General features: G+C 35.7%; 1 protein-coding gene across 1 annotated transcript; it reads left to right on the top strand.

The window, feature by feature from the left end:
* Positions 1-4,698: 4,698 nt before the first annotated feature.
* Positions 4,699-10,239, top strand: LOC143573297 (replication protein A 70 kDa DNA-binding subunit C-like). Its single transcript, XM_077058214.1, has 10 exons — positions 4,699-4,847; positions 8,249-8,291; positions 8,377-8,644; positions 8,747-8,837; positions 8,924-9,060; positions 9,155-9,245; positions 9,350-9,485; positions 9,575-9,732; positions 9,843-9,963; positions 10,084-10,239. Exons 1-10 carry the CDS (start codon positions 4,699-4,701, stop codon positions 10,237-10,239), a joined length of 1,350 nt encoding a protein of 449 aa, XP_076914329.1.
* The last annotated feature ends 3,440 nt before the right edge of the window (positions 10,240-13,679 follow it).

Raw genomic sequence — 13,679 nt, 5'->3', positions numbered from 1 at the left:
CTTTTCTGACCATGCTAAGCTCAAAGGTTCTGAGCTTGTTGACTGCCGTTTCTAGATCATATGTGGGAAAGTCTTTGTCTTCCCTCATCAGCACAGTGTACATCTCCCATTTTGGTGGGAGAGCATCTAGAAGCTTCTCAACTATTTCTTCTTCTCGGTAGGAAATTGAATAGTTGCTCAATTCAGTCATCAGATGGTAATATCGAGTGATAATATCATCTAAAGATTCATTCTTCAAATACTTGAAGACTGAGAACTGGGTTTTGAGCAATTTTATCTTTGAAGCACGGATTCCTACATTCCCTTCAAATCTGTTCTCAAGAGCTTCCCAAAGCTCTCTTGCTGACGTATACTTTCTAAACGTATGAAGGATCTCTTGTGGAAGAGCCATAGTAATAGCAGCATGAGCCTTGCTCTCGGCCTCATACATCTTTTTCTCTTCTTCTTCCATTTTGCTATACTTTTTGATTTGATCACGACCTTCATACTCCATAACTGGTGGAATATAACCATCCTGGATGCACACCCACATCTTCGCATCCTGGTACTTGACATATTGTATGAACCGATCCTTCCATGCAACGAAATCGGTTCGCTTCAGCAACCTTGGGGCCTTAGTAGCTGACCCTGCTTCTACTTCCATCTTTACTAACTCAGAGATGTTAATTGACGAAATCTTTCTCGAAAACAAAGAAACCCGAAAAAAAATCAAAAAATTTTCTGAAAAGTACTGTAGGCGAAGTTACGGATAACTTCGCTTAAGCCTTAACTTCGCCGCTGATTAACTTCGCTGAAGAACTTCGCAGATGATTAACTTCGCTTAAGGTAAGCGAATTTAGGAGGTAGGCGGAGTTGTAGAGAACTTCGCTGAGTTAGGCGAAATTGAGAAGGTAGGCGAAGTTGTGGATAACTTCGCTTAACCTTATATCTTCGCCGAAACCCTACGTATCCTGACAGCAACTTCGCCTGATGAACATGGACGTTTTTGCAAATCTGAAATCTGGATTTTACGAGGTTTTTGACGGTGCAAAGGCATGAATACGATGGTAGGAGGTAAGATTGACTCAAAAACACAGAAAACGCGTCCCGCGAATAGTCGAAACGGGACGATTTCTACACCCGCGTGAATATCCCGAACCACACAATCGAGCAAATGCTCTGATACCAATTGTAGGTTCCCTTGATGGATCGCACGAGATATCTCGATCTACTCAGGTGCGGAATCCCTGCGTAGATCGTTACGAGCGTAGAAACTTCGCTTAAGACATATATAAAACATAATTAACATTACAGACTCGATTACAGACACTAGACTATGAACTATTGACATTATGCACCAACATGGTACTTCAGCGATAAAATCCGCCAGGACATGCCCTTTGATCGCGGGTCTTGGTTTGTACTCTATCGCGTGGTCTCCCAACTCAATGGCCCATTTGGCGAGCCTGCCATAGAGCTCTAGCTTACAAAGTACATATTGCAACCAGTAATTAGTGAAAACATAGATCGAGTGGCCCGGTCTTCGAGTCTGTGAGTGTGCAGCCGACGTATTAGATAGGGGTTTGGACTTTGTCTCTATCTACCAGTAGCACTGCACCAACTGCCCTTTTCTGATGCGGCAAAATACATTGGTAGCGGCTCTTTTGGTGCGGGTGTTATCAGCGTTGGGAGTTCCGCAAGACGCGATTTGATTTCTTGAAACGCTGCTTCTGCCTCCACCGTCCATCAAAACTGCGTCTTCTTGAGACAATTTCTTAATGTTGATATGAACGGGAAAGACTTGTCCGCATGAGTTGACAGGAATCAGCTCAGCGCTACCAATTGTTCGTTTAACGTTTGCACCTGTTTGATTGTGGCGGGGGAATGCATTTTAACAATGTCCCCCACTTTCTCTAAATTGGCTTTGAAGCCGTTTCTAGTAACGATTACACCAAAGAACTTTCTCTCCTCCATTACAAAGGAGCATTTACTCGGATTGAGTTTCATGCTGATCCTTCGGAGCGTGTTTTAGGTTTCTTCGATGTTCCTAAATAGCGCTGACTCTTCCTTACTTTTTATAACAAGGTCATCCATGAAGACTTCCAAGTTCCTCCCAATCTTCTCTCGGAATTCTCGATCCATCAAGCGCTGATATGTTGACCTGACATTCTTTACCCCGAATGGCATCACTTTTTAACAGCGCGTGCCACTATCGGTGCGGAACGTGGTTTTGTCTTGGTCCGTTGCCACCATATGAATATGATGATACCCTCTGTAAGCATCCAGGAAACATTTGTAGCGGAATGGTACTAGCGCTTCCACATTCAAGTCTATCTCGGGTAGTGGATAGCAATCTTTGGGACATGCTTTGTTTAGATCTTTAAAGTCTATACATATATGTCATTTTCCATTCGCCTTGGGTACCATGACAGGGTTGGAGACCCATGTTTGGTAGTCAATTGTGCGGATGATCCACGCATCTAACAGCTGTTGCACTTGTTCGTTACAAGCCTTCGCCTGGTCTGGCCCCATTTTCCTTCGCTTCTGTACGATTGGCACAAAATCTGGGTTAACCTTTAACTAATGTTCCGCCTTTGACCTCGGCACACTTGCCATGTCAGCGGGTGTCCAGGAGAATACATAAATACTATTGATGAGGAGCCTTTTGAGTGCTAAGCGGGTGCGATTAGAGAGTGTGGGTCCAATGGTGATGGCTTGTTCTAGGAACTTTCTATTGAGTACCCATTTATCTGGTTCCACATATCCCGTTGCTTTCATTGTTTTGTTTGGCGGAGTTTTTGTGTCTGCCACATGGCATTCGCGGTTGGCGTAGATCATTGCCACCCCTGTAGGAGTTGTTACTCCCAATATCCCATGCGCCGGTGAATGGGTTAGCATTAAAGTCTCCGATTGCTTCTCTTCCCAAGATGATGCCGTAGTTCGGATGCAGACTTTCCATGATGAGGAAATCTACATCTTCCGTCCTTGTATGTTTTCTGTCACTAAGTGTGACTGGGAACGTTAACTGGCCAAGTGGGTATTCAACACTCTGGTTAAAACCCATGATTGGTGCGTTCACGAAGATGAGGTGGCGTCTATGACGTTCTTCCAACAGGTCGAAATACTGTCGATGCATCATATCGGATGTTGCTCCTGTATCCATGAAAACGCGTGAGGTTCTGTAGTGACAAAAAATAGCGGTTATAACTAGTGGCCTTTGACCTTAGGGAAGATTACTTGTTCTTCTTTCCATGCGGCGTGTTCCATCTGTTGCCGCTTTTTATTTTTTGTACCACCTAGATTCATGTTGGCGTGGAGATCCTTAATTTTCTTTCCAGGTCTCCCACCTTCATGGCTTGCGCCTCACTTTCCGTCGCCCTAGATATTTTTTACAAGGTGTTCTAACTTTTCGCTCTGCACGTATTCCTCAATGGCATCCTTGAGGTTAGAACACTGATTGGTTGTGTGACCGTGATGTTCATGATAGTCACAGTATCTTGACGTATCGCTATTTGGCCCTTGCTTGATGACGGACGCATTTTGAATTCAATGCCTGTTAAAAACATGATTTCTGAGGGGATTTTGATCAGTGGCGTCCATCTATTGTAAAATTGTGGATGCGCCTTCTGTTTATTTCTTTGTTCACAGTCCAAGTGGTTTCCTTCGTGGGAGGTTCTTGGTTGATTCGTCACCATACGTAACCGATTTTCTTGCCTTGGTGGGCTCGATTGATGTCGTTCCACACATCACTGCTAGACATTTCTTTCCCCAAGATTTTCTCGGTCAGCGCATACCGTTTGGCTACTATGAAGATAGCGTCCCATATTTGAGGTATGCCATCTCGCCCAGTAAGTGTGCGAATGAGGTCATCGCATCGTACGTATTGGCAAAAAGCTACGTGCATGAGTTCTTCGCCTACTCCGTCGATGTTAAGACTTTCTTTGTTAAATCTGGTAATGAAATCCTCTACCGTTTTGTTGTTTTTGCGAGTGACGGTGAGAATATCCGTTGGGTCACTGATGTGGCGACACTGCTTGCTAAAATGCTGAGTGAATTTTCTGGCTAAGTCATCCCAGTTGGCAATTTGCCCCTTTGGTAGGCGCTCGAACCACGCTTTTGCCGCCCCTACGAGCGTCAAGGTGAATATGTGACACCAAAGTGGCATCGTCCACCCCGAGACCAAACCCGCAACAATATAGGTTTGCAAGTGGTCATCTGGGTCAGATCGACCAACATGATGGCCTACTGTCGGCGGTATTTTTGGGTTTTCCAGGAGTTCTGCCTCTACGATCCTTCTAGTGAATTTAGACTTTCCCGTTGAGACGATTGGCTTGTATGGCTTGGAAAAGTCCTCGTTCGTGTCGGGGTGGTGTTTGATGAGTCTTTTAACGGGCCATCTTGATGGCCAAGATCTTTCCAGCTTTGTTCATAATCTGGGTCATCCAAATGCAAATAAGCCGCATTGCGCGAACGTTGCGCTTTGTTACGTTCTTCGACATGGCTACTCGTTTGGCCACTCCCTGTTGTTTTTCCATATATGGTGAGTCTCCTGTTATGTGCCTACCAGGAGTTGACTCATACTCATACTAATTTTTGTCTTCTTCGTACGCACTATTACTGTTCGCGGCTCCGCCAAACAAGTTTCTAGGTTGGACGGTACTTGACAGCTTTTCTTGTATTCTTGTAATGAGTTTCTTTTATTCCTCTTCCCACTAAGCCATGGCACTCGGTGGTAGGGGCATTTGCGACTGCGGTCGTGGTCGCAACCTGTTGGAAGCCATAATTGTGAAGGGTGGCCGAGGGTTGGACGCGTTAGCGATGACCTCGGTGTTCACCATCACAACGTCTACACTAGGATTCTCCCTTTGGTTGGCGGTTGACGTCTGACCGACCGCTTTAGTGGGTGTTTTTTACTCATTTGAACCAAGAAATTGAACGGAAACAGTTCTAGCAAAATGCACGGATGACGCCAATGAAGAAACATGAAATCCCCTTTGGCTCAATTGCTTAGTCCAGGGTGATAATTAAGTATCTCCCACGATGAGTTTTAATATTATCCGGCACGAATGAGTAGATTCCCCTACAAAACAAAACACCGTGAGCTCACTACGAGAAGGAGAGGGGGGGGGGGTTCTTTCGTAACCACCCTCCGAAGTGAGAATCATTATTGATGTAGTGATAATACTTTATAGAGAATAATCACAAGTAAAAGTCCAGAGATCCGTTACCATTTGGAGGTATTTTGGTATTTATAGCCGTTGAGGAGTAGAGAGAGGATATGGCCACCTGCCCTGTCAGGCAATCCACCAATCAGGGTAATTGGACGTGTGTTAAGGATAGTTGGTGGACATCATAGCCGTTTGATGTTGACATGTCGTACTATGTAGTACTATTGACTGTGTGTTGCCGATTCTTATTGGCTGGGCGTTCTTTAGGATGATTATACCTCCATTTTGCACCATACTTATGGAGATATTTGGCGCTCCCATTACCGAGGTGTCAGGAAATGTTTTTCGTCTAGAGACATAACATCTGGCGCCATGACTTATGTTTGGCTCATGGCATAATAGGCAACGAAGGTATGCTATTGATTGATGGATGGGTTTAATACCCGACCTTTACAATGTTCTTGATTGAACCAATTATTTTTGTATTCACTCATTGACTCTACATGCATGGTTAGTTGGTGTAGGCAGATTCTTTAAGCCAAGTTGTATTCTCATTCTAATGCATTTTTAGAATATATAAATATTTTATCATGATCTGTGTTGTGTCGTGTAAACTTATCGGGAGCTGAGTTTAACATTAATTTTGGGTTCTTATCCATCCATGCTTAGTGAAAAGGCTTACAAAGACGTTTTGTTAAAGGAATACATACATATTACATTCTGTCACCTTGAAATGTTGATTTTGACAGCAGGGACAGAAATATCTAAAGTTGTTGACTTGTTGTCGCCAATTCAATATGAAACTTAGAAATATTGATGTACTCAAACGACCAAGGTTTTCTCTACATCTCTTCTCAAAGCTCAACTTCTATCCAAACCAAACCCCCCCCCCCCCCCCTCCCACCCAACCACCACACACACAGTTGGAATTTTAAATGCACTATCATATAGTTTTTAAATACATATTTCATTAAGTTTTATAAACTGATATTAAAACAATAATAGTACATTATAAAAACAATTTGTATAAATTAAAAGATGGTAATTGTCTTGAAGTAAGAATGTTTGTGCGGTTCGAGAGAAAATGAGTTTTTTTGAATGATGATTAACCATCTCATGTGACAGAGCGTTTGTGGGTGCTTTAAGGTTTTAGCCATTAGGTTGAAGATTCCAACGCCGAGCTACTAATGGAGTTGAACGCCAATGTAGAATTTGTGAACTTGGTGGACGCCTTACACTACTACATGATTTACCGGGACAATGTCTTACAAATGATTAGTCGGTATATTATCTTAGAATTTTAAAACTTTTTTTTTAATTTGAAATCCAAATATGACGTAACTTTTTAATACACACAAATTCAACTTCAATAATAATAAGAATAAGAATGTACATCTTTAAATACTATTAAATCTATTAAAGCAATACAATGTGGATACATGGCCTTCAACTAGGCTGTCCACATGTGCAATCCAGTCATCAAGTTACCATTCTCAGAAGGTCTAATATTGCGCCACGTGTCCTAGTCTCCAAACTCACAAAAAAATAAAACCCGGTTTTTTTTTCACAAACAATATAGATCTCCACCACCGATTCTCTCTCTAATCTCCTGATGTTTATACCAACCCTAATTTCGGCGGCGAGATCTAGAATCAATTCTACCACTGATTTTCTGTCTAACTTTCCGATGAATATACGAAACCTACATCCGTCGTTCAGATCCACCATCGAACCTCTACATTGTTTACCAACAATACGAGCCCTATTTGTGCCGTTCGGATTCGAACCGATTGGAGACATCAAAATCCTGGGATTTTATTATCCGATTATCATATTGAAGGTAACTATCAATCCAATTTTGCAAATACAATTAGTTTATTTAAAAAATTCTCAATCTTTCCGGCAAATCTGTTATACGCATATTTTATGTTTACTGATGTTTACTGATTCTTCCGGTCAATTATTTATTTTAAGAAGTTTATTAACAATCCTTCAATACTTTATATCCGACCGATTTGTTGATATATTTTAGTATAATTTTAAATTGTTTTATTTGTCCCAGTATTAAAAGTTTCCGGTTAACCTGTTCTTATAGTTTTGTTTTTCAAATCTTTATATTTAAAATTCCGGCTAATTTCCGTTCAATTTATTTCCCCGGTGGTTTTTGTATTGTTTTTTTTTGAATTTTAAGTAATTTATATCCGATCAATTTTATTATCTATTTCTGTTAAATTTATAATTGTTTTCTTCGTCCAATCTTAATTTTTTCCGGCTAACCTGTTGTTATACCTTTTTTATGCAAATCTTTTTATTTTGATTTCCAGCTAATTTCCGTTAAATTTATTTTTCCGGCCAATTTATTTTTAGTTTAATCAAAAAACAGAAACATTAAATTTTGTTAAGATTATAAGTTAACAATATATAACAACAATGTTTGATTTTGTAAAACAAACAAATAATTATTGTTGATAACAATATTTTTATCAAAAAACAGAAACTTTTAATTTTGTGAAGATTATAAGTTTAGTAAGCTTTCTAAATCATAATTGTGATTTGGTAAAACAAACAAATAATTTTAAATTAATGATTTCAGTAACTGATTTCATTAACCAATATATAACAATAAAATATTCTAACCTTAAATATTGAAATCAAATCTTTATTGTATAATAATACATTCTAAATTTAAATTTTCAATATATTCGATCTGTTATTTTTGGAAAAAAAAATTCAATAAATCGGTTTAATTATATTAATAATGGTTTTCGTTACCTTTAATATTTAAATAATTTTTATTGTATAATAATACATTATAGATATAATTTTTGAATATAATAAAGCGGTTATTTTTGGAATAATGAATTACAATTAACCGCTTAAATTATATTCAAACTATATTTAAAAGTTTCTAAACATAATACGTTTACCAAAATTTTTATTTTCTACATCCTACTATATAACATTTGTCTAATCACATAAGCCTTTATCATACTTTTTAGAATTATAAATTCTGCAACAATGTAAGCTCCTCCCCTTTTAATAATTGTTTTTATTTTTCAATTAATTTAGTCTAATCTGTTAAATTTTAATTTTATTCATAGGACAATGGAAGCTCAAAAATTTACCATGCTTGATGAGATTGATGTTCTAAAAACATCACCATCGAATCTGAACAACACAATCTGGTTGAAATTCTAATTCTCATATATATTTTTGGCTTTAATGACAGGAGAATCATATCCAAGCAACAGTTTACAAACAGGATATCTTTAGATTCAAAAGATTCCTCAAGGAAAGCTCAACTCTGACTATCGTTAATCCAAGCGTTGATCTAAACGGATCGAACTACCGTGTGAGTTACTGTCCCAACAAATTGGTGTTGGGACCAAACACACATGTGAATCCATGTTATGAGTTTGATAGTCGGTTGTATGGTTTTAAGATGATTTCTTTTGCATCACTAATAAATAAAGATATTTCTTTGAAATCCACAGTTGGTATATAAAAGTTTTCATTCAAATAAATTGATTTATATATTTAGTGTTAGCTTTCCATTAAATCTGTTAAATTAATTATTTATTTATTTTTGTTTGTCTTAGATATTATTGGTCAAGTGGTTCATGTTTTCAAGAGCAATGTTTCAAACGTCAAGGATAAAAACAAGCGTACAATGGAGATATGTGATTTAAGGTATTATTAAACATAACATTTGCTGACATATTTTTGTTAAAATACTTTTATACTTATTACTATTTGTAACACTTCTCTTATTTCAGTGGAAATTGGGTGTATCTCACATTATGGGATCATTATGCGTCTGAGCTCTCCAAATATGTAATTGAACATTTTGATGAAGGCCAGGCCGTTATTGTACAACAGTTTGGTAGGGTTAAGTATTACACCGGTTCTGATGGTAAATGTAAGTATGTTTACTATTTTGAAGTTTCTTGAGTTTTAACATGTCACTAACTTATACTAATGTGTCGTATAATTTTCATTTTTGTTAGAGAAAGTGTACGTGTCCAATTCTTTTGGATCTAATGTTAGCCGTTTCTTTATAGACGACTTTTTATTTGAAATAGAAGAATACAAAAACATGTATATTATTAAACCAATAATTATATTTTTATTAATGTATTTAGTTATTTAAATTTCATATAATATTACTTATTCCTAAATTGATTCAATTTTAAATTTTGTAGTTTGTTTGCTTTGCTAAATGGCAATGATGTTTCTGTTCGTAAACCGATTTCGGTGAAGATGCTGTCTTCTGTTGATGATGAGTTTTTGAGAGCAACAGATTTTTTTAACACCAGAGATATTTGTACCATTATATTTGTAAGTTAATTATTACACTTTTAATTTTATCATAAATATCTTCCAATCCTAATTGAATATTTATTAATTAACATTATACTTTAATGCAGCCTAAAAGTATCATTATCCTTGGTACAATTAAGGCCATCTGCCCAGACACGGAATGGTATTACATTGGTTGTAATACTTGTAGCCGTAAGCTCATGGAAAATAATGGTGAAGGTGGAAAGGAGTATGAGTGCAAAACAGTAAAGATGCAATGTTTTAGGTGTTATCCTTACATCTAGGTATTTATTGAATTCAAAGTCAAATGTGTAATTTGTGCATTGTAAAAGTATATGGTTTTCTTGCTATTTACTTATTTATAAACTTTTTTAGGTTCAAGATCAAGATAAGGGTGCAGGATTCAACTGGACTTGTGTCGTTGACTCTGTTTGATAGAGATGCTAAAATGTTGACTAACAAAACAGCAAAAGAATTGATCGATTCTCAAAAAGAGGTTTGTTTTCAATTAAATACTTTGTTATTTATGCATTGGCATCTATATAATAGATTGTAAGTTTAACAATGATTAATATTATATTTGTTTCTTTGTCATCTAATTTTATTACAAAATAAGGTTGACAATGGTGAATTCCCTCCTGAACTGGATTGTCTCTTAGAAAAGATATTTTCTTTTAAGGTCGATGTGGCAGATTTCAACTTCATTAACAATGTCGAGGACTATGGTATAAACAAGCTTACTGATGACACTAATATTAAAATGGTAGTTTGAGAGGGAATACGGGTGTTTGGGAACTTGTGCCTGCGTTTAGAGAGATTTTGATTAATTGTAGCTATCAAATTGAAAATATCGTAATTTATAAATAATGTTTGAAATGTCCATTAAAATTTGATGATTGAAATTTCAAGTTAATACATATAAATGTATATATTATATTATATAAATAAAATTTTTCTGAGATCCGAGCGTGTGAATCACACAATTTCTATAAAGGTTACAATAAATTTTTATTTTTATTTTTATTCTTTTTTTGCTTATGAGGAAATTTAAAATACGTAAATTGAATGTCAAAATTTGTTTTACGAGATATCAAACATTGAGTGATGAGTGTCGTTTTGGGAATATAAAGTTGTGAAATGAATTTTTTTTACCAAGTTCGTTATCTAATGTCTTGTGACGAAAATATTATAGTAAGTTAGAATGACCGGCATTGTAAATCGAGAAAATCACAAGTAAACGATTTTTGTCTTTTAAGTAAAATTTCTATGAAGTTTTGCGTGAGGATTTCAAGAAATTTATAAAATATAAGTTTGTGAATTTTCTTGAAAAATCAAAGCGAAACTACCATAAGAAATTTAAAACGAGTTGTATCATAAGATGCAAGTTTTATTGGTGAAAATTTAAAATGAATCAAAAATGCATAATGAAAGTTGTTGTAAAATAGATTTTAGGTAATGAGAATTTTACCATAGGTATTATGTAATAAAATTAAAACGTCGTGAAAAACTTAATTAATATTGTGAAAAGATCGTTCAAAATAAACGGAATAGTTATAAAAATAAAATTTTATAAATTTTTGTACAAGAACTTTAAAGACAATTTAAAGTTTATACAATAGGAAAAATTTACTTGAAAAGTTGAGGTGAAATTTATCATAAAACCTTCGTAATATGATAAATTTATATAATAAGATTTTTGTTTGCAAATCATTTTAATGAAAATAAATGGCATATTAAAGATCATTATGAATAGATCAAATATATATATACATGTATTTATTTATTTATTTTCCTTTTTATAACGAAGAGATTTTTTTTAATGAACGAAATTGCAATAAAAATCCTTGTGAAATCAAAATGAGAAATTTGGTGTAAAATTTTACCATATAAAATCGAGATTTAAAAGAATTATTAGCGAATAAAAAAAATATAACATTTATAAATGAAAACTTGTGATAAGAATTTATAACAAAATAAAGGTAAAAGGATTTAAATTCTTGAAACGTAATAATAATGTTTTAAGATTTAAAGGCGGAAAAATCGTGCATGAACCACCATGACTTGATATTCCGACCCTAAAACCTTTTTACAAAATTACCTTGTTGGAGTCTAAACATGTGCACGTACCACCGCGCTTTTTCATGTTTTCGACTCAAATAACGATCGTAACAAAAATAATAAATCGGAATTCAACGTCATGTCGAAACACTAGTCCACGAACCACCGCAGTTCTATTGTTTCAACACCGAAAATTAGGAGGGCGAACGGAACGCTCGCATTCGACAACTTAAAGTGGTCATCTCATCTGAGACAATCTTTAAGGAGATTTGAAACAACGGGATCCAAGTTAAGTTCGTGATCCATAAAACACAATAAAAACTAATGTTTTCGCGGTAAGATAAGGATACCTTACATTATTATGAACGTGCATGCCTGTGTAAATATAAAATTAAATAAAAGTAAGGTAAGGATACCTTAGTATGTTTCGAGTATTTGTGTATATATACGATTTGATAAAATAAATAAGTATATATAAATAAACAAGTGCATTGAACAATCAAGTAGGGTAAACACGTATAGGCAACACGTATAAGGACCCTAAAGTAAAGACTATACTAGGTCGTTACATCTAACCACCTATCTTATAGTCTTTTGACTCTGATACCAATCTGTCACACCCCGACCAAAGGTGGAACATGCCGGGGTGCAACGTTATTGGACAAATACACAAGACATTATTTAAAGTGACAATATTCATTTAACTCATTTTATTTCAACAAATCGATAAACAACACTTCTCGTCTACACAAACAAACTGAATACAAGTAATAATTATATTGTTCGTTTTGCTAATATCCTAAAGGTCTTGGTAACGTTTTCCGTCAAGCACTCGAGTCAACAAAAGTCAAACCTGTAACATTTCATAAAATAAAGTTTGTCAACACAAAGGTTGGTGAGCAATTCATAAGTTTGAGCATATAAGTGTATAGTATGAAAATCCACAAAACATGTATACAAAACAATAAATAAGAGCTATAAACGGGAATAAATAGTTATCGCTAAACAAGTTAGCGACACCTAGCTATTGGCAATTAGTCTAGGATTTTATGACAGTTGCTAATAAGCTTACATTAGCACCACCTAGCTACAAGGGGATGCCGAGTAGTCTAGGATTTATAGTTATCGTTAATAGCATACGTTAACGACACCTTGCCATTGCCAAATGGTATAGGATTTATAGTTTCACCATCCAAAAGCTGTAAACACATAGTCAAATAAGCATACAACACCAAATCGAGCAATTATTCAAGTAAGGTATACAATCACGTTTGTGGGTTTAAGATGCAAGTAATTAAAGCATTTATTAACTAAGGCGGATAGTGTCACACCCCAACCTAAGGTGGAAATGCCGGGGCGCGAACTGATTATCACAGCTCTCAAGGTACTATCATGAAATTATAAAGCGACAATATATAATTAATTTATTTATTATCAAACAACATTCATATACAACAAAAATATAGAAAATTACAAATACAAAACCAACTATTTTTGTATATGTTTTATCCTAAAGTCATCTCTATGTGAACTTCAGTTCGATAAGCAATCCAAATCTATAACCTGCAAATTCATACAAAATATATGTTTGTCAACAACACATGTTGAGTGAGTAGATCACCAGTTTTGACACAAACAAAAAATGGTAATAATATATAATGATATAAGTGAATAAAAATAGGCAAAACTGTTATCTGTGAGTATAAACAATTAAACCATAACACATACATAAACAATCAACCATAAAGAAAGGGCTAAACCGTTGCCATGCGAATGGGCATTGGTTACCAAAATGAGGTGTCCGTGAAACTATTGCCAATGCGATCGGGCTCCGGCCACTACGACGGTCGTATGATCATACTATAATGAGATTATGTTGGACCTCTCCGAATGCGATTCAATTAAGCAAGTAAGCAAATAACAAGTAACAGACAATCATTTCAATTGATACACAACACAAAGATCACAGTTTGCGTTTGAGAAATAATATGATAAATGGTACGCAAGTGTCCCCAAAATATTTGAAAACAAGTAAAATAAGGGAGCGATTACTCACCTGATCAGATGAACGAAATATAATGTGGATGATGAGAAAAGTAAACCCTTTGGGATATACCGTCAATGATTCCTAGTTAAATAATATTAATATGAATT

The sequence above is a fragment of the Bidens hawaiensis genome, unplaced genomic scaffold (assembly GCF_021521415.1).
Source record: "Bidens hawaiensis isolate Kalapana, Puna unplaced genomic scaffold, B.hawaiensis_p1.1 tig00026360_1, whole genome shotgun sequence".
NCBI lineage: Eukaryota > Viridiplantae > Streptophyta > Magnoliopsida > Asterales > Asteraceae > Bidens > Bidens hawaiensis.
Note: the sequence above shows the minus strand (reverse complement) of the source record. Positions and strands in the feature narration are given on the sequence as shown.

Bases quoted from the DNA above. Each gene is read 5' to 3' on its own strand.
- LOC143573297 (XM_077058214.1), top strand. From the start codon at position 4,699: ATGGCACTCGGTGGTAGGGGCATTTGCGACTGCGGTCGTGGTCGCAAC. The intron at 9,061-9,154 runs GTAAATGTAAGT...CATTTTTGTTAG, and splicing joins GTATTACACCGGTTCTGATG to AGAAAGTGTACGTGTCCAAT. The intron at 9,733-9,842 runs GTGTTATCCTTA...AAACTTTTTTAG, and splicing joins GTAAAGATGCAATGTTTTAG to GTTCAAGATCAAGATAAGGG.